This window comes from Malania oleifera, chromosome 12 (assembly GCF_029873635.1).
Source record: "Malania oleifera isolate guangnan ecotype guangnan chromosome 12, ASM2987363v1, whole genome shotgun sequence".
Classification (NCBI taxonomy): Eukaryota; Viridiplantae; Streptophyta; class Magnoliopsida; order Santalales; family Ximeniaceae; genus Malania; species Malania oleifera.
In genome coordinates this window covers 81,095,055-81,117,669 of record NC_080428.1, presented here as the reverse complement: position 1 = coordinate 81,117,669, position 22,615 = coordinate 81,095,055, and the positions used below count along the sequence as shown (strand labels likewise).

Here is a 22,615-nt window from a genome sequence, read left to right as displayed (position 1 = left end):
TTCACAATATTATTTTAAATTGCATAAATTATAATAAGATGATTTTAAAACCCCTTATGGCAACGAAAGTTCAAAGTTACAGATGTTCGGTACTGCAGCTTAAAGTTTATACGGATCAGAGTGCACTCACACTGTTTACAGAGTGGTTATTTATGTTAGTGGATTTCTCCTGAGTGCACACCTGGTTCCGGACCAGAACTTAATAAGGAAAATCTCACTTAAAGTTTACGTACGTAAATTTAGTTTGGTCGGCCAACCAGCTAAGTCCAGTCTTCGAACAGCACAACCCAGTCATGGGAGTAAACATGACTTACGGCAAACAGGCCTAAAGGTGGTTTTTATAATATATGTTTATACATATTTAATTACATGTATAAAGTTACTGATGATTTGAAGGAAAAGTGTAAGTTTACATGAAAATGATTATTCTGGTACTTAAATGACGATCTAAGGAAAACGCATAAAGAAAAGTATGTGTATGTTTATCATTAAATATTTTTACAGTTTTAAAGTTAAAAGTTTAATTTAACAGTTATAGTATATGATTATAAAATTTTATTGTTGTAATTGATGGTAAAAGTTTTATGTAGTAAATTTTAAATTTTTATTCATTCTAAAAGCAGTTTTGAAGTTATAGTATTAAATATTGATTTACGAAATTTTTTAAAAGCTCATTTTGACCACACACTAATAATAATCTTATTTACTTACCGAGCGTCATCTCACTCCAATCATATTTTTATTTCAGATGACTCTGAAGAGCATGTCGGAAATCAGGCTTAACAAGCACGCGGGTGGGGATAGAAAAATAAATATTGATTAGAAATATTAGTATGATGCCAGATATTTATGTTGTGAATTTTTTCTTTTTTTAAATAAATGATTGTAATATGGATAATTAGTGCTATGGTTTAATAACAATTGAGTTTATTTTACTTCCGCTGTAAATTAGTAGTAAAAAGTTAATATACCAGGCCTCGTGGGGTCAGGGTGTTACATGTTTGGGGGTGGAAAGCAGTGCTAAATGCTAACTGTGTACTAAGAGTGTCTTGAAAACTTTTCCAAAATTGTGAAGTAAACCGAGGATCCCGATTTGAGACTATGGATATTGGTACACCATGGACGCGAACTATCTCCTGAACATATAATTCTGCCAGTTTGTCCATGGAATAATCGACTTTAATAGGGATGAAATTGATGGTTTTCATCAGACGATCAACAAGCACCCAAATCGCATTCAATCCCTGTCGCACTGGTGGTAACCTTGTAACAAAATCCATAGAAATGTGATCCCACTACCACTCTGGGATAAACAATGGTTGCAACTGTCCTACTGGTCTCTAGTGCTCAGCCTTAACCTGCTGGCACTTCAAGCACTGCTGTACATATTCAGCTATCTCTCTTTTCATTCCACTCTACCAAAAGTACTCTTGTAGATCCCGATACATTTTAGTACTACCGGAATAGACTATATATAGTGATCTGTGAGCCTCCTCTAAAATAGTTCTCCTGATCTCGGTATCTGCAGGAACACATAACCTAGTACAAAACTACATGGCTCCGTCATCTGATATGCTGAACTCCTCTCCCTGACCATCCCGATACATTTGGTTTTTCCTTTTTACTTTTATCTTTCTATATATATATATATCCTATTATATTATTTATTTAGTTAATTCAGTTTAATAATTAATTAATTAATTAATTAATTAATTAATAATTAATATTTTTATTATTATTTAATTATTTATTTACTTTTATTTTATTTTTTATTTTATTTTTTTATACTTCAATGCATATAATTTTTCAGGGCATTTCATCATTTACCTATACACTGGTTGAGATGGTGCCTCCATCTTCAAGTGGGAGATTGTTGAGATGAAGAAAGTGGAGTCGTCAGCAACTGCACCAACCAGCTGCTTTCGTTGACATTGGAGATCGGCGGCCACCAACCTTGCCTACCATGGTTGAAAATTAGCCACCTACAATTGACTTTCATCTCCATCCATGTATATATATGTGTTGTGAGTGTAAGTGTAGAGTGTGCAGAGCTGTGTGCATAGTGTGTGAGGCAGAGTGGAAGTTGTGTTGAGAGAGAGAGAGAGAGAGAGTAAATCCTTGTATTATTATCCAGTTTATAGTGAAATTGTGTGTGCTCCGTGGACGTAGGTCAATTTGGGCCAAACCACATTAAATATTGGTATTCTATTTTGCTTGTATGTAATTGTTGTTCCTAGATTCACCCCAACAAAATCTATGAATCAAAATGCATGCTTTCAAAAACAACCACAACTCTTAGGCTAAAATGTATAGAAGGCCACAAAGATTTTTCAAAATTTTAACACTTTTTGTCAATCTTAAGTCTCAACACCCAAAAACAAAATTATCTTCAATGTTGAGAAACAGCCATGTTCATATGCAATTTTGATAATTTAGCATAATCCCAAGAAAAACCAATAATCACCATTCAAAACCCATGATCCAAAATGCACATTTCATCTAGAACCCAACTCATTTGCTAAAATGTAAAAACCCATTATAATTTTTGAAATTGAAACATGATTGCATGAGAATAAGATTAAATAGAACAAATGAAATTAACTCACCAATGCCATTTGACTTTCAGGTTACAAATACAAACTTCGAAAACCCAAGAAGAGGGCCGAAGGGCAGAAACAGACGATGACCTCCGAACCGAGATGGAGATAGGATCGAACTGAAGTAGATCAGAGAACAAGGAAAATTGGTATAAGGGATATAAAGAGACAAAAACATTTATAGGTGAGAAAAGAAAGGAAGAGGATCAAAACAAAATTAGAAATGGAAGGGATTTGTTGAGTGCAGTTCCGGAGGAACACGTTGCGAACGCGAAAGACCCTTTCAGTTTCTCAAAATCGATTATCAAGAGAACTTTGTAAAATTTTTGAGACTTGCCCATGTCCTTTTGTCAAACATAGGTCAGTGTTTTTGTTTGAAATTTTCATAATATGTAATAATATAATTGACAAATTAATCTCATTAATTATTATTAGCAGTAAAGGAGTCCATATGACTTGACTTGATATACATGAATGAGTACTAATTTGATTCAAAAGTTTAAGCCGATTAGGTATTGGACTCAATCATGTATATAATAAGTATCCATTATCTACTTAATTTTTTCAATGTGAGACAAACTCACAAATAGAATTCTCAACAATTATAATATACTCTTTTGTCATTGTATATGAAAATTGCAACACGATTTTGAATCTAATTTTGTGTTTGAACTAAAAGCGGACAAGGTAATTCAAAACTCAACTTTTTTGTTCCAATGCATTCGGACTATGTTGATTCCAAACAAAAAGTTGCCTAATTAAGTGGTTATATAACATATTACCCTAAGTCAATTGTGATGCCTAGAATTTTAAGAATTCCAATATAATTTTTTTTTTGTTTACAAATGATGTGAAAAATCTTATAATTGTTGAAAATTTTAAATGTGAAAAGATCAACTTACTTCAAAATGTCATATATGAGAAAATCTTGAGACGAATAAGGAAACATAGAAACTTTTCATCTCCTAAAAAGAGGAAGATATGTAATGTATGTTAGGGAGACGATCATTAATGCGTTAATATTGATTTAGGCAATGGATGCAAGATGAATACTATTTGTTGAGACTTGAATTGGATAGTGAGATAGTTCAATACTTTTAAAAAAAAAAAATTATCAAATGGGAGAAAAATTTGATTTACTTACCTATCTTGAATATGGATTATTTGAGTGAACATATTGTAGAGAATTAACACGAAATTCCCAAATCATGTGAGAAAATAAAATAGAGTAAACACAATCGCATCAAAGAAAAACAATTATACGCACAAGACAGTATTTATGTTGTTCGACAATTTTACTTACATCCACGGAATTGCAGGAATTTCACTTTAATCAAGAAGAAAAATATAAAAAGTGCGGTAGTACAATATTTTTCTCTCTCGCTCTCTCTCAAGAAGTGCGATGGCCAACTAACCCTAATCACCATAACAACGATTTTATATCTTGCGCACAACAATGAGCTACAAAATGGATCCAAGCTTTCACTTCATGGACTAAATCTTAGAATAGAAATCTCTCATTAAGAAAATGTTGGGTCATCATTTAGATCAAACGTAACTAGGCTTCACAAAGCCCAATACATACCTATGAAAATGTAACACGTCTGAGTGACCTCAAGAGCTGCCATTTTCTCTGAAGGTCTAAGAAGGCCTACTCAAATAAAAAAGATTATCAAATTATCACATATCAAGAATTTCTATTGGAATTTCAGAAAAAAACATTATTGAATTATCCATAACTAAGCTTGCATATGCAATAATTGTTGCTATCTTTTTCATTTTTTAGCTTCATATTTTATTATATTTGATTTATCCATCAAATAAATAAACTTATTATGTAATTATTCACTATATAACAATTGTTCACTCCAATGATCTTTACAATAAAAAGAAACACAAAAATCGATTAGCTCTAACTCTCAATTGTCTCCAAAATTTATAAATATTTTTTATTCCCCCTCATCAACATGTGGCTCTGTAATTTTTTTTTTTAAAACATTAAGTTGTTCTTGTTAAACCCTTACACAACATTTTTAGGAACTAAACTTTAAAATCATTTACGTCAAAAAGTTAAAACCTTGACAACACTTTATGGGGACAGCGAGTCACATTTGATTTTGCTTAATACTTGCTAGTTCCTCATAATTTTTATTAGATTTTGAATAAGAAACACATTTCAGTTTGTGAGAAATATTTTTTATTTTAATTTTTAAGAAAAATAAAAAAATTATTTATTTTTTTCATTTATACAACATTTATATCCAACAAATGAATAATAAGAAAAAGTTTTGACACTATTTTATTTTTATTTTCAAATTTTCATATAAAAATACCTTAATTCAAATTTTCAAAATTGAATATAGGAAAGGTGGAATATATATATATATATATATATATATATATATATATATATTTATTTTCTATATTTATGAATTTTTTTATAAGTATGAAATATATATTTTTAGCATTATTATACCCATAAAATCTGTATAACCAAGGATAGAGTTGTTAATCTCTCTATATATATTTATACAATACCTCTGTAAATTCAACATCCATATTGCAAAGTTTAAAAGAATAATAATGCTAAAATCAGATTTTTGGAATCATAACCATGGTTAATCACTTGATGGAAGAGATTTTACAATTATGACTATTCTCATAATTTCTCTCATTAGTTTATTTCTATAATCTTTATGTTGTTTCTTAATTAACAACTCACGCCAACATTCCTTTCTTTTTACAAAAGTTAATTTATAGAATATTTAATTCAATTAAAAAGTGTGAAATCTGCCATCACATAACTATACAATGAACTTTACTAATCCTCTATATAATTTTTTTACTAAAAAATTAATTCAAGTAAAAAAAATGAAACTCTGACGCCACTACAGCAAACCAATTCCTTCTATAATTTATTCACTTGAAATAAATAAATACTTTATTTTCTATGACAATAGACCAATTATGACTATTCAAAATTGAGATTAATTGTTAGGGATTTAGGAACAATAATCACACATACAAGCAAAAACAAATGCACAAAATAAGAACACTAGATTTACATGGCTTAGTCTAATTTGATCTATGTCCATGGAGTACACCGAATATACAATAATTTAGGAGAAAAATAAGAGGAGTAGACACAAACTCTACTCAACTTTCTTCTCACCTTTAGAACAGCATTCGCACACTCCTTGCGATTAATTGTATTTTAATGGAATAAATAAGCACATGATATTTTCATTCCAAGGTATGAACTGACTCCTTCGCCATTAGCAACTCATCCTCATCAAGCCATTAAATTTTATATTTAATTCTCCATTTCCATATTTGCTTAACATAATTAAATGACGTATATGTCTTTATAAATAAAATGATTATGATATAATAATTTATTGTCATCATAAAATAAATAATAAAATATACATTTTATAAATATTGAACATATAATATAGAATGAATGTATATTTACAGCATGTATATATTCTTAAAATATAAAATAATAAAAAAAATATTTTAAAGACTTTCTTTTTTATTTTTATAAATCGTTATATCTACATATAATGTTTATTCTAATTTACTATATTTGATTGAAAAATAAAGATAAATCGCCAATTTTCAATAATCAATTCAATAATTTCCCCCCTTCGGCGGAGGAGCCGATATCTCGCTGTTCTCCATCACTTCGTGCAGAAAGCTAGAGAGCTGAACAGTTCCAAAAGAACAATCGGAAGAAGAAGGTTCAGCTTCTCAATGTTTATGTTCTAAATTTCTTACTCTTGTGGGTTTTTCAAAATTTTTGGCTTGTGTTCTACAGCTCTCTCTTCTTTGTTATTTTTTGAATCGACATTTGAAAATTTGTTTTTACAGATATCAAGGCTAATCTATTTGGGATTTGGAGCTGTTCTACTCTATCAATCATGAGTTTGCTCACTATGAACTGTTGGTGGAGCACGAACACAGAACCGTCAATCTTCAGTAGGTCTCCTGTCTCCTTGAATTTCTTCCCACCTCCCCCCCTCCTTTTTTTTTTTTTTTCTGGGTATCAAATGGATTGCTTGTTTCACTTTCTCAATTTATCAAGCATAGAAACTTGGTTCGCTCTTAGCTGGGCATTCAATTTTCAGCCAAATTTACTCCTTGCTTGTTTTAGGTTTTTTCCTTGCTTTTGATCGTATGAAAATATTTGTCTAGGCAGGAAATTCATTAGCCTCTGTGATGTGCCGAACATTTTAGCCACCAAATTATGCAATGTAAGATTCTGAATTTCATTAGATAAATGTGAAAAATTAAGATTTTTAGTTTCTTCTAGATTTAATCTTATTTTCTCTGCTATGAAGAAACTTGGAACCAATACAAGGGCTTTTTCAAGTCGGAATTCAGTGAAGAAATTGAGAAGAGACGGGCAACATAAAAATGAGACATTCCCAACCACAAGGAGACCATCGGACAAATACAATGGACAGGCAGAGGGGTTCTCCTCTGAAGATGATAATGTTAGAGATAATGACAGAGTGTCATTTTCTGAAAGTTCGGCTGCACAGAGTTCTAATACTGTATCTTCTTCGAGGAGTACTGTGCTCAAAGCATGCACCAATACATCTGGGTTTATTGCTGCTTTGGGAGTAACAATTCGACAGGTTGGTCTTACTTTTGTGCCTGTGACCTGAGTGTTTCTATTGTTCTACTGTATTTTTGTAGGGCGAACTCATTTAAAAAGTTACTAATACGTGCCGTAGTTTGATATTTCTTATTTGTTCTAGTTGGGCAATGTGATGCATGGATTTGTACCCGAAAAATAAATGCTGTGAGGCTTTAAGAAACTATATTCACTATGTCCACCTTTGGGGAAAGAAAATTTTCTCCTTACTACATTAGTTTGATTCAACACATACATTATGACTATGGGTCAAACAGTCCATCTTGCTGCTCAAATTCAAAATCCAGTTAAAACTACAGTTTGATGATGATGCCAAACACTCTGCATGACCAAACTCGTACTTTGAAATTGATATTATGATATTGTAATTTATAGTATTAGAGCTGCTTCTTCTAAAAACAAATATTGGAGCTGAATTACCAGGGTTTTTTCATTATAAATGTAGTGCTTCCTTGTTGCATTTAAGTTTTGTCAGTCATTTTAATTTTTCAAACCATTTGTTCATGATCTTAATGTATTCCGCTCCATAACATATAAAGCTTCAACATTTATTACCAGTGCCAGTCTTCTTAATTCTACCTGCAAGCTGTTACTCTTGAATATTGTAATTTTCTCAATAATTTAATAAACTTACCTGAAGTAATCTGAGTTGAATTCTTCTTGTTGATCATGTGCATTTTAAATATTTATGTCCTAATTGTAACTCGCAGGTATGTCATTTTGCATCAAAAGAAGGATGGCCAATCCTAGACTGTTCTACAGAAATATCATGTACAAATTTCCATTTTATCTCTCAAAATCTCTTTATATGAGAAAAGTGGCTGTTCCTGCGTCTCTATACAAATAGCCAATGCTACTGTTGTCAAAACTTGATAAACAATTCAAGAATGTAAACAAAGAAAATTTTGATCAGATCAATTAACTGTAGTTATTAGCATGAGGAATTGTTTAAAACCAGCATCCATATTTATTGGATGTTCCATTAAAATATTGCTAATAGGATGCTTACAATTATTTAAGCAGGTTATTACTTGTCTCAATGTTCACCTTAATGCAAGCGGCAAGGCACTAATGAAATATGTAACCTTATAGAGCTCTACTTAAATGACTTAGTTCAGGAGATCTTTTTCATCAAATTTAGCATGGCTAATTATGCTGTAGTGTATGCCTTAAGTGTGACAAATGATCTTAGATAAGTACTACACAATCTATACAAAATGTCTGATTTGGGGTATTTGAAGGGAGATAAATTTTTCCTAGGGTAATATCACTTTATCTGTCTGTATTTTTCATTGAAGCCCTATGTCCCTATATCTAATTGTATCAATGACTTTTTTGTACAGTTTCAAAGCCCCACCAAAATAACTTCTTCCTTCAACTAAAAACATTAAGTTGGAGTACACCAAAATGTAGTAATGCAATATGCAAATAAAATCTATTTTTATTTATTTATTTATTTATGATATTTTTATTAAGATCATATATTTGAGATGCTTGTTGGGAATAAAGAATAAATTCCTGAAACCTGTGAGAAACAAAATAGAGAAAAATAACGCCAAAGAAAAAAAAAATCAATCACATGCACAAGACAATATTTACGTGGTTCGGCAATTTTGCCTACGTCCACGGAGTTGCAGGGATTTCAATATTATCAGGAAGAAAACACAGAGAGTGCGGCGATACAAACAATCCTCCTAAACAAACAATCCCTCATCCTTGCAACTCAACCTCCTCTCCTCAAGCTAGAAGACCAACTGAAGCTGCACACAGCTTTAGTTTCTTAATAGTAACACCCTTAGTCAACATGTTTGCCGGGTTCTTAGATCCACATATCTTTTCAAGTATTACCAGCTTATCTTCAACAAGGTAACGGATAAAGTGGTATTTTGTTTGTATGTGTTTCGAATTTGAATGAAAAGCCGAATTTTTGGCAAGAAAGATTGCACTCTGACTGTCACTGTGTAGAATGTCTATCTTCTGCTTCTTACCCAATTCTTCTAAGAAACCATGTAGCCAAATCATCTCCTTTCCAGCTTCAGTTGCTGCAACATACTCAGCTTTTGTAGTAGACAAAGTAACAATCTTTTGCAAATTTGAAGCCCAAGATATAGCTGTACCACCCAGAGTAAATACAAATCCAGTAGTACTCTTTCTACTATCATTATCACTGGCAAAATCAGCGTCTACATAACCCTGCAATTTCAAACTTGCACCAGTGAAGCAAAGACATATATCTGATGAACCCCTCAGATATGTCAGAATCCACTTTACCGCCTCCCAATGCTGCTTTCCTGGCCTACTCATGAATCTGCTCACAACTCCCACTGCATGTGCAATGTCTGGCCTTGTACACACCATAGCATACATCAAGCTGCCAATAGCTGAAGCATAGGGCACCTTGCTCGTATGGTCCCTTTCTTCTTCTGTCTTCGGTGACTGTTCCTTGCTTAGTTTGAAATGACTACCCAAGGGTGTGCTCACTGGTTTAGATTCATTCATGTTGAATCTGCTGAGAATTTTCTTCACATACTCTGACTGTGAAAGCTTCAATGTAGCATTAGCCTTGTCTCTAATAATTCTCATTCCAAGGATTTGTTTTGCAGCTCCCAAATCCTTCATTGCAAACTGTTCTGACAATTGCTTCTTCAGATTATTAATCTCCTTAATGCTAGACCCTGCAATAAACATATCATCTACATATAGCAGTAAAATGATATAAGAATTGTCAAAGAACTTATGTAACGACCCGGCCCTTTACATGGACTCAGGTGTCACTCACATACATCAAATACCTATACCTGTTCAAGATATGGAAACAACCCGCCCTAAACAGGGACATACAGGTGTAAAACATACATAATCATGATGTAAATGTCGCGGAAAAACATAAACATCCATTGGGATTACTACTAGCCTTATACCAGAGTTCACTAATACATCCATAATTTACATACATTCGGACTTAGAGTAATCGTCATATTACAACCCTCCAAAAAGGACTTTCATCAAGTTTAGTACAAAAATTTAGATGCTTACGTAAGCTAACCAAAATAACCTCCCTAGTCCTTTTATCTACTAGGACCGACGCACGGATGGACCTGAAAACAAAGGTTGTAAGATAGGGTGAGACACCTCTCAGTAAGGAAGAAGGAGTTACAACAGTGTGTGACTGCATACATGCATATTTTCATTCAACATCTAGAATATAAATCAAATATTTTCAATACAGTAATGCATCAGGTATATCATTATTCATATTACAAAATTCCCACGTCTGTCTTTCGACCATTTATTGATTTATCAGATGACCAACAGCAAAATATCCCTATAACCAGTTTTACCCCGTGGTTCGGGTTGTGCACTGGTACTCGTCCAATGCCCTGTTCGTGCAGACACTGCCGAGTACCTACATACGATCCGACTGCCTCCATTGGCCCAATATCAGCCAATGGTTTCACCCTGCTAGCCGACCATCTTGGTACCCACATCGTTTAATACGTGTGGTTGCACGTGTACATCTAGCTACGATATCGTGCCGTATCATATAACAGTAGTTTATTTCAACTCTGCAAAGAAAGTATTTTTCAACCCTCCCGGGACTCTCAAGCTGTGGTTCTGTGTATCATAAATTCAATTTATACAAATATGATTTTATCTCCCATAATCTATATCAATAGTATAGAAATAATTCCAGCGGGTTCAAACCGGCGTCTTTCCACTCAGTTTACCCCTCTTTGTTTACTGATGCGGCTCGGTGTATCACCAGCCTCTGTTTATCACATTGTCAGTATAACAAATTGGAATTTCATTCCCATATTCTATATCAGTAGTATAGAAAATACATTCATTTCCATTTCAACATATATCACACAAATTTAATACAAAAACCCGCTAAATGATAGAAATTCAATATACATAGTTTAACTAAATAAATAAAGGAATCGAGCCTCTCCTACTATAGTATAAACACAAATAACGATGTTTGTAAAATTTGGAGATCATACGTCGAAATCCTCGTTTTTACCAAAAACCGTAAAATCGTCAAATCGGCATTTCTACGCGGTAGAATTTCACAAATAAGCATTTAAATCATACATAATAACATAAACTAGTTTTTTAGCGGTTTAGTTTTCCAAAATAACTGTTGTAATCAAGTTCCCCTTACCTTATATTCAAAATGAAACTTCGTACGAAAACGGTCCAAAACGACAACTCAAGATCCCGAAAACCTAAAACCACAGAACATAACCTTACTATGTTTTCTACTGCTATCCAAATATCCAATCAAAATTAGGATCAGATTCCTACCTCGATTCTTTGGAAAACCCGAAACTCTCCGAAACGACGATCCGATCCACTAAAAGTGTAGAGTTTTCTCTTCTGATCCACGCAATACCCTCCGTTTTTGGAAACGGATGACGAACGGCGAAGGATCTTAGAGAGAGAGAGAGAGAAAATGAGAGAGAGAGAGAGAGAGAGAGAGAGAGAGAGAGAGAGAGAGAGAGAGAGAGAGAAAGAAAGAGAATAAGAGAATTTATAGAATAAATCCTTGAGAGAGAGAGAGAGAGAGAGAGAGAGAGAGAGAGAGAGAATGAGAGAATGAGAGAATGAAAGAGGATAAGAGAATTTATAGAATAAATCTTTACTTAGCCCTTAAGTAATCTAAATAAATATCTCCTCCAAGATATTTATATATAAATATCTCAAAATATCTTCTCCAAAATATCCTTTTTTTTTTTTTTTTTTTGGGTCGGGTTACTACAACTTAACATAACAACAGTTATCAGCTTCACATATCTTGAACTCAATTTTATGCATAAAACTATCAAACTTCTTATACCATTGCCTTGGAGCTTGTTTTAGACCATACAAGCTCTTTCTCAGTTTGCAGACTAAATTCTCTTGTCCTTGGACAATGAACCCTTTTGGCTGAATCATGTAGATGTCTTCCTCCAAGTCACCGTGAAGGAATGCCGTTTTCACATCTAACTGCTCAAGATGTAGATTTTCTGCAGCCACCATTCCCAGTACCAGTCTAATTGTTGACATCTTCACAACTGGAGAAAATATTTCTGTAAAGTCAATGCCTTCTTTTTGCTGAAACCCTTTGACAACTAATCTGGCTCTGTAGCGCTTGCTACCATCATGTTCGTTCTTTATTCTGTATACCCACTTGTTGTGCAGAGCCTTCTTCCCTACTGGCAATTCAGTTAGTTCCCATGTCTGATTCCCCAACAAGGAGTCCATCTCATCCTTCATGGCTAACTCCCACTTGCTTGAACTTTTGTCCTGCAAGGCTTCATCATAACACTCTGGCTCACCACCATCAGTTAGCAAAAGATAATTTAAAGCAGGTGAATAACGCTGTGGAGGTCTAGTGGCCCTGGAAGATCTACGGACCGCAGCTACATGTGTAATTTGAATTTCCTGCGATTCTACACTCTCCCTATTATCTTCACCCCTTTCCTGGACAGTATTTTTAGTCAACTCATCTAAGTTAATAAACTCAGAATTTTTCTGGTCTATCGCTGTGACATCTGACACTACGGTTGACCTATCCTTGTACATAACTTGTTCGTTAAATATTACATTTATACTTCTGATGATTTTCCTATTTTGTTCATCCCAAAACCTATAGCCAAATTTCTCATCACCATAGCCAATGAAATAGCATATTTTGGACTTTGCATCAAGTTTACTACGAGCATCAGAATCAACATAAACATAAGAAACACAACCAAAAACTTTTAAGTAAGAAAAATTTACCTCTTCAGGAAGTCTAAACTCCATGGGAACTAAAGGTCCTTGGTTTATCAGATAAGCTGCAGTACTGACAGCATCAGCCCAGAAAGTTTTTGGTAGTCCAGCATGTAGCCTTATACTCCTAGCACGCTCGTTGAGAGTTCTGTTCATGCGCTCAGCCACACCATTCTGCTGTGGTGTCCCAGGAATGGTCTTTTCCATTTTGATTCCATGTGTAGCACAATACTCTCTGAACCCTCCATCTATGTACTCTCCTCCGTTGTCCGACCTCAAACACTTTACTTTCAAACTTGTCTCTGTCTCAACCATAGCCTTCCACTTCTTAAAAGTTTCAAATACATCATATTTATTTCTCAAAAAATAAACCCATACCTTTCTGGTTGAGTCATTAATGAAAGTAACGTAGTACCTTGAACCCCCAAGGGATGCAATAGGAGAAGGACCCCATAAATCTGTGTGCACTAACTCCAATTTTTCAGCCTTCGGTGTTCTGCCACTTTTCAAGAAACTCACCCTTTTCTACTTTCCTAAGATGCAGCTTTCACACAAGTCAAAATCAACGGACTTCAATTCCGGTAGTTTCCTTTTTGACAGCAGCATCTTCATCCCCTTCTCACTCATGTGACCAAGTCTGCGGTGCCATAAGCTTGTATTAGTACTTGCTTCAGCAACTGCAATTGTATCTCTTGGACTTGAGGTCATGTATAGAGTACTAGATTTCTTTTCACGAGCCAATACTCTGGCTCCCTTTGTAACCTTCCAAGTGCCACCAGCAAATAGCATCGCATGCCCTTCATCATCAAGCTGTTCGACAGAAATCAAATTCCTTCTCAAGTCAGGAATATGTCGTACCTTCTCTAGTAATAAAACAGACCCATTTGGCAATGACATCGGGACGTTTCCCATACCCACAACATCCAAGGCTGTACCATCAGCCAAATACACCTTACCAAAATCTCCTGCTACATAGTTCTGTATAATTTCATGGTGTGAAGTAGTATGAAAGGAAGCTCCTGAGTCCAAAACCCAATCATCAAGTGGACTGTCTATTGCAAGAAGTAGTGCATCCTGTACCTCTTCTGTTACAGCATTAGCAGAGTCATCCTCACTCTTCTTCTTAAGACTTTTGCATTGTCTCCTAAAGTGACCCGTTTTCCCGCAGTTCCAGCATTGTCCCTTTTGGCCAGGTTTGGATTTATTTCTGTTTCGATTATAATTTCTAGATTTTGATCTACCCCGATTTGAATTTCGGTCATTACCTCTGCCTCTGGTCTCAAGGTTTAGGGCAGAGCCGGATCCTGAGGTTTCGTCTGCATCTCTTCTGCAAATCTCCTCAGCCAGAATTAAATCCCGTATATCATTATACTTTAGTTTTTCCTTTCTAGTAGAGTTGCTTACTGCCATCCTCATTGTCTTCCAATTGTTTGGCAACGAAGCCAAAACAATCAGTGCACGAATCTCATCATCAAAATCAATTTCTACTGACGATAATTGATTTGTGATAGTATTGAACTCATTCAGATGTTGTGCTACAGATGCGTTTTCTGCCATCTTTAAATTAAATAATTTCTTCATCAGATGTACCTTGTTATTTGCTGATGGTTTTTCATACATACCAGATAAAGCCTTCATCAGATCTGCTGTAGTTTTCTCCTTCACGACGTTGTGTGCAACAGACCTGGACAGAGTTAATCTTATTAACTCCTAGTACCTGTCTGTCAAGGAGAGTCCATTCCTCGTCCTTCATAGTAGCAGGTTTTTCTCCTAGAAGTGGTAGATGTAACTTCTTCCCATAGAGATAATCCTCGATCTGCATCCTCCAGAATCCAAAGTCTGTGCCATCAAACTTTTCTATTCCAGACGCCTTTCCTGCTTCCTCTGCCATTGCTCCCACTCGAACCTAACCCTAGGCTTTGATACCAGTTGTTGGGAATAAAGAACAAATTCCCGAAACCTGTGAGAAACAAAATAGAGAAAAATAACGCCAAAGAAAAAAAAAATCAATCACACGCACAAGACAATATTTACGTGGTTCAGCAATTTTGCTTACGTCCACGGAGTTGCAGGGATTTCAATATTATCAAGAAGAAAACACAGAGAGTGCGGCGATACAATGCTCTCCCTCTCACTCTCTCGCAAGTACAACCACACAAACCCTAATAACCCGAAAGCAATCCTTTTTATATTTCGCTCCATGGACTAAGCCTTAGGATAGAAATCTCTAATTAAATAGGGGTCGGGTCGGCATCCAAATTAAAACACAACTAGGCTCCACAAAAGCCCAACAATGCTAAGGTATAATTAGTTGGGAAGCAAGATTCTAGGGTAATATTATTTAGGAAACTAGTATTTTAGTTTATTTAGATTTCTTAAATTAGTGTCTGTATCTTCCTAGCATTGTAGGCATATAAGAGGACACCTGTGTTATTAGTTTTTTGGAGATTTGATGCAAGACTGATTGGCACAAAAGAGGGATACTGGAAAATGAAGACAGAACTCAATTGGGCTGAATGCTCAGCATCCCAATCTCTCCCTCATGGTTATACATGAAGCCTTTATATAGGCTTTCTTCCAATACTAAATAAGTAAACAATCTCTAGGAATTAATATCACATCCTAATTGATGAAACATAGTATCATTGTATCTAATGTCTAAAATTAAAACAACACATATTTTCAAATCTTGAAGTCATAGAAAGCCTAGATAAAGACCCTCGGTAATTGACTACATTATTAGCATAAAATCCTACTATAAAATGCTGCAACAATAGGAAAAATGCTAAAAATAATATACTGTGAGATTGCCCCAAGTTCCTAAAAAAATTCCAAACATTTCCAACACAGGCCTTGAAGCTCATATTTCATCATCAATCAACCCTAATCGTCCCAACCCCAACCAAGTGTTAACCCAAAAAAGAAGTCTGAGGCTGTAACCGTCTCAGATCAGCTTTAAGGTCCTTATGCCATCTACTAGATTCTTCAACAACACCTACAGATTCATCTTTCTTTGGAATTTCAACAATGATTTCATGGGCCAATGTTGTTATTGCAGGACTTGTCAGAATCTCTGCTTTGATTATTGTCATGTCATTGTTGCTCAATGAATCAGCTACACTCCCAGCTCATCAAAACCCTATTTCAATCAGGTTTTTGAAGATTTTATCAAAGAAGCCACATCATTGCCGACAAACATTCCTTCTGGCCGCCAGCATCTTAGATCTGCAAACAAAACATAGCTGTGCCTCTGTCCCTCCTCTTTCCATTTGAAGAAGCCTATAGAAACCCTCTCTTTCACGAAGAGGCTTTTAAAATGTCCATATCAACCGAGTTAGACCTAACTAATTTAGTCAAACAGACAGTTTGGTTCATTCAAATCGGATCAGCCTGAACCAGACTAGCCTGGACAGGCCAAAGAGCAGAGGAATAAATAACGAATAATAAAATAATGACTAAAAATTTTGATGCTTGAATTGGCCTTGGAAAAGCTGGATTCTAGGATGAGCAAGCTTGATGCTATGCTTTGGAACCTTATATCATTATTTGGTCCTAATCATGGTGAGTTCGAAGACAGGCCTTCCTTCCAGCCCGTTAAAGAAGAAGAGTCCAGATCCAAGAGTGCTTGTAAATTTGACTGTGGTCTCCTTGTTAAAAGAATTTGCTCAAAGATCCATGGCTGGTCTCTCACCTGCCTTTTATATGTTTGCTGGTTGCAGCCTATTCAATCTGTACTCCAAGTGTACAAGGATATTGTGTTAAGATATTTAACTCGTTTCTTCCACAGGCTTTGATTAAAGGCCTCAAGCATTTCTTTGAAGATTTTCTTTGGAAGGGTAATGACTGGAATACAAGAGGATGCAAAGTCATTTGGGAAGGATGTTTTTTAAGCCTTTTTGCAGTGTGTAATTTGGATCCAAAGCTAATTTCAGATTAGAACCAGGTTTCAGCCTTGAGCATGCTGTGGAATATCCATGTTTCTCAGTTCTTTCTTTGGGTTAGCTGAGTCCATACCTATAACCTGAGGGGCAGGAGCAAATGGGCCATTAAACCTCCAATCAAATGTACTGGACTTGGAAAAGGATTTTGAAATCTAGACCAGTTGCTTGTACCTGCTTTAAAAATCATTTTGGCAATGGCAAAGATTCCTTTTTGTTTATGATAATTGGCATCCTCGTAGTCTTTGTATGATCACTGTGGATCTCATCTTTTTCAAATTGGTCTTGCTGATTATGCAAATGTATTGATATTGTTGCCGGCAATTCATGGACCTGGCCAAGGAGGCTTTCCTGCAATGTTGCTGTTGTTAAGGTAAGCTTATTTTTTCTTCCTAACTCTGCTGCAGGTGATAATGTTAGCTGGACTTTTAATTTCAAATGATATCTTTTCTTTCCTCTCTGAATGAGCTCACAGGAGAGGGAAAAAAGACTGGAACTTAGGAGGTTCACAGTTCTCTTGTTCAAGCAGCATATACATAGGCATTCTTTTATATGCTAGGCTGTTTGCTATAGACTAAGAATAGCGGATAAGCTCTTCTCATTGGGTAAAGTCAGTTCTCCTTGCCTTAGCTGTCACAACTTGATTGAGAATAGGAGCATCTCTTCTTTGGTTGCAGTGTTGTTAAGGATATTAACAGGAATTTGTTACATTCTTTGGGGGTTTGTTGACATTTTGAGTCCTATCCCGTTTTGATAATAACAAATCATAAGTATCTCATCCGTGTGTTTAGTCTATGAACATATTTATTGTTCAGAAGGCGCAAATAATCAATGAAATATGGAAGCCATGAGGCATTCAAAGCACACATCATGACCCATTCCATGGTATAATGAAGAGCAAAGAGTGAAGACTTGTAATTTTTCAGTTGTAATGCATTTTGAATTAATTGTACATGCATACCTTACTTGATTTGATGTGAAGCTCAATAATGACCTTAGATTGACCATAGGATCTCAAAATTTCATGGAAAACCTTTTTATTAAAAATGATAATCAACAACAAAAGGTTTGAAGTGTTGTTGAAGTCAAAACAGGGCTAGAAATCAATTTTCTTAAGGAGTCAGTTGCCAGATCATAAGTCCGGTTGACGGGCAGACCGAAAATCGCGAAAAGGGAAATCGCCTTCGCATCGGTCGACTGGGCAATGGGCCAGTCAACTGGAACTCTTGGGCAAACCCTATTTTGAGTAGAAAAACACCTATAAAATTCAAATTATATTATTATTATAATGCCAAACAGTCATATAACGGTTACTTCTCCCTTTTGGCTATAAATACCAAGCCCAAAACACTTAAAATAACTTTTGCATATATATATATTTTATACTCTTGCATATTTGGGCATTTTTTATCACTCTTCTCAAAATTTAAGAGCATTTCCTCTCATCTACACTTTTCATTTGTAAAATCATTTTGAGAGAGAAATCCCAGCTTCTCCTACTCTTACATTTGAAAATCATTTTTCGAGAACACCTTTATTGCTCTTGAATCTTTGAAGCTTTTATTGCACATTTATTTTCACAATCAAAAATCAACTACTCTCATCTACTGTCATTTATTTCAAAAATATCTTTTGAGAGAAACACTTAAACTCTATTGAGCTTCAAATCTTATCTTGTGAGAGTGCATTAGGTTTTCATTGTACAAACTAGCTTTTGAAGAAGCATTTCATTGTACACAAACTATTTATCTCATTTGTCTTTCAGCGGTTCGGGTTTTGAACCATGCTAAGCAAGAGCATATCGCTTAGAGAGGTCGCTCCTCCTATAAGGAGTGGTGTAACGGGTATCTCCGCCCGAGTAAAGGAGTGTTGTATAAGGTGGCTCCGCCTTGGTTGAAGGAGTGGTTAGTGAAAATCCTCAAGCAGTTGCCTTGAGGTGAGGACGTAGGCGGGAATAGCCGAACCTCGTAAAAATCTTGGTGTTTGCTTTCTTTATCCCTTCTCTCATTTTTATTTCCTTATTTTCTTGTGTAAATATTTTTTTGTATTTGAGATTTATTGTATGCTTAAATGTTTTTAGCATTTGAGGTTGATTGGTTGCTTAAATATTTGTGGAAGTTGAGATTGATTGAGAAACCCTAACTTCAAGTTGTGGTTTTAAAAATAGGATAAAACTTGACTTAGATTTTTAAAATATCCAATTCACCCCCCCTCTTGGGATTACACCAAAAATCACAGGCTTCATGGGAGATCTTCTTGCTGGAATGAGGAGGTAAGCAGGCATCTGGTATGGGTTCAAGCAAAACAGCCTGGACAGCCTCCATTTATTATGGAAAACAATGAAATCTATACTCTTTGAAATGTGCCTTTCGCTGTTGATGGTAGTGTTTATAAAATCTTATTTGATGTCAAAAGTAGATGTTCTAGTTTTTTGTGCACAAACATTTATTTTATGCAATACATTGTGCATGCACTTTTTGTGTGTTACTAGATGGGGGCTTTAAATCTTTTGACAAATTTATAATTTCTTCTTGATTTTATGTTTGTTTTTGGCTTAGGCTTTTGTATTAGCCTTTTGGTGTACTTTATTCTTTTCCTCTATTTTCTTCATGCTCTTAATATTCTTCTTACCTTTCTCTTCAAAAAAAAAAAAAAGTCTCTAAACAAGATCCTTCCATGTGGAATTGAACATTCCTCCTCACTTTGTAAACTCCCCCTCCCCACCCTCATCAAAAAATCTTTTTTTCCTAATTATGTTGGCTGGAACTGTCATTTCATTATCATAAAGAATGTGACTGATTTGTGTGTGCTTCTGTGCAGTTGAGTTTGAGATGTGGCACCTTCAGTTGATTGCAGGGTTAGTTCTCATGGTGTCATCCTGTCGATACCTACTGTTGAAGACATGGCCTGATTTTGCTGAGTCTAGCGAAGCAGCGAATCGACAGGTAGACTTGCGCATGCACACAGTCGCTCACCTAATCAAATGATTATTTACCTAGTTATTCTAATTAATGAAAATGTAAGAAGATTAAGAGTTAGTGTTTTGCTGCCAATTTGTACCAATCCTTTTCTGATTTAATGAATTCCACAAAGGTTCTTTCTTCACTTGAGCCATTGGATTATATACTTGTAGCAGTTCTGCCAGGGGTTAGTGAGGTAAGCTGAGAAATATCATTTCCTTCACATCTTTTGTTTTATTTTAATTTTATAAACCGATGGATATTACGTTACTACATGCATATTAGGAACTCCTTTTCCGTGGTGCATTGCTACCACTTTTTGGGGCCAATTGGATCAGCGTCTTGGGGGTTGCTGCCATTTTTGGCTCTCTGCACTTGGGCGGTGGTCGAAAGTTTTCCTTCACTATCTGGTACTCATACTTGATTTTAAGGGAGAAATCTTTTCAATAACTGAACATGTTTTATTCACTTATATCTGTCCATTTTGCCCCAGCCAGGTACAATGTTAATTTCTTTTTATATGCCTTTTTATTTTTAATCAAATTTCTTGTCCTTATTTTATGCATTTAACCATTGATAATTATCGGTAAAAAAAGTTTCTGTGGTTGGGTACTTCATATGTGTCGATACTAAGCTGTTATATATTTAGGGCTATCAGGTACATAATCAACATTCAAACGGTGGGTGCTGCAAAGGTTCCATCACTGCAAGTGCATAACACCCACCAGGATGCATGGTGATGATGTATCTGAGACATGTACTAGGAATGCATAAATTTTTTTTTGAAGTTCTAGGGTTTTTTCAAATGCTCAAGCTTAAGGATTCAAGGAACTTCGCTCTAAACTGTTCATGAAGAAACTTTTTGTTGCGCAGAATGATGATTTTCATGAACTGTTTTCAGGGCAACATTTGTTGGGTTTGCATATGGTTATGCGACAATTATATCGTCAAGTGTCATTGTGCCAATGGCTTCGCATGCAGTGAACAATCTCATGGGAGGACTTTTATGGCGATACACATCAAATTCATCAAAATAAAAAGTCCAGATCATCTTTGTAAGGTTTTCTCATTTTATGCCTTTTGTTCAATTTTTACAATTGCTTCGCGTTTGTTAAAACTAGCGAATGGCCTATTTATAAATGATACATGTAAGGAGTCCTGTATCACAACATTGAGTTTGAACTACACAATTAACCTATTCCCACCTCAAATTCCTTTTGAGTAGAACTTGAGAAGCTACATGTTCTAACTGTATGTGTTCTCAGGAGACAGTATGCATTTCTATTTATCATTCTTTAATCTTTACTTGTAGTTTTCATATTTGTATTTACTGATACAGGATCACATTACTTAAAGAGTTGAGTTTTTTAGCCTATGTAAGTACTGGTGGCAACTAGCGTGATTTATGGAATTTTTTAAAGACTTGTGTTAAACTGTTGTAATAGATTCTCGAAAAGCCCATAAGCCCAAACTTATGCCTTAAGTGTTCAAAATAATCATCTAAGTTGTGCCACGGGGACATGCTTGAGCATAAAAAATAATAAAATAATTTGGTAATTAGTTACTTTCTCTTTCAGTGAAAGCATACACATGGCAAATAATCTTGAATTTATATTTGTATTGGATTTGGATAAAATATAATGCAAAAAAAGTATTGAAATTTGTCCAAATCTTTACCAATCCAAATTTAAAGTTCAAAATCTATGCTTCCAAACAGAGTCTTAGCGTTATAACCTGGGTTTATAATTATATAATTATATATGGTACATATATCATAAATAAACATTACAAACATGGGGTTCTTTTGGGGCATTGAAAATCAGAACCAAACCAAAAACTAAAAAAGTTTTAAAATCAAACCTAAACTTAACTGAATAAAAAGGATACGTTTAGATTATTGGTTTGATTCAATTTTCAATTCTTTTGATAGTTCTACTCGTGAAATCTTGTCATGATTTTCTTGTGGTGAATAGCATAATTCTGCTTATAAATTTTTTAAAATAACAAAAACCATTATTGCTGCCCATTTGATCATGAATGATTGAGCTAGGTCCATACTCTCTCTATGCTTTGCACATTATTGTTTTCATGTGCATGATTTTGGTTTGGGGAATGGAACAGGAAAAAGGAATAAAGAAATATGATGATTCTGATTTCATTCTCCTTGATTTGATTCAATTTTATTACATACGATTTATTTCCTAGTTTACATTTCAATTTTCTTGAGGATAAAAGGAGGACCCTATAATTGCTTTATGAGTGAATCCTATTTGTAGTTTTTCATGGCACAAACCCTTTTAACTATTGATTAATCCATTCCACTATAGATGCAGCAGTTTATGCTACATAAAACTATCAAATACAATTTTATGTGTTGGATTTGAAAGTTAAAAAATGTGAACACAAACTAATATATATATATATATATATATATATATATATATATATATATATATATATATATATATAATGAAACTTTCCATGCCCATCCCTAATTCCTTGCATAGAGCTAAGTGATAGGCTGATCGGCTTATGCAAAATAAAAAATAAAAACGTTAAAAATAAAATATGCCAATCCTTTGTGTGGGAACATGGATTACAACTTTTGCTTTGAACTTTTGTGAATTTCAACTAGGGAGATCTCAAATTTGAATTTATATTAGATTTGAATAAGGTATGATATAAAATTGTGTAAATTAT

General features: G+C 34.6%; 1 protein-coding gene across 3 annotated transcripts; it reads left to right on the top strand.

The window, feature by feature from the left end:
* Positions 1–6,188: 6,188 nt before the first annotated feature.
* On the top strand, positions 6,189–21,126 carry LOC131144672 (uncharacterized). Of its 3 annotated transcripts, none has more exons than XM_058093452.1 (9): positions 6,189–6,340; positions 6,471–6,578; positions 6,795–6,853; positions 6,941–7,240; positions 7,971–8,031; positions 19,776–19,900; positions 20,049–20,111; positions 20,201–20,325; positions 20,817–21,126. In XM_058093452.1, exons 2-9 carry the CDS (start codon positions 6,521–6,523, stop codon positions 20,950–20,952), a joined length of 927 nt encoding a protein of 308 aa, XP_057949435.1. In that variant the 5' UTR covers positions 6,189–6,340; positions 6,471–6,520; the 3' UTR covers positions 20,953–21,126. The 3 variants fall into 3 exon arrangements, with proteins under 3 accessions (XP_057949435.1, XP_057949437.1, XP_057949436.1); XM_058093454.1 differs by having other exon boundaries at positions 6,251–6,340; positions 20,092–20,111; XM_058093453.1 differs by having other exon boundaries at positions 6,330–6,381.
* Positions 21,127–22,615: the final 1,489 nt, after the last annotated feature.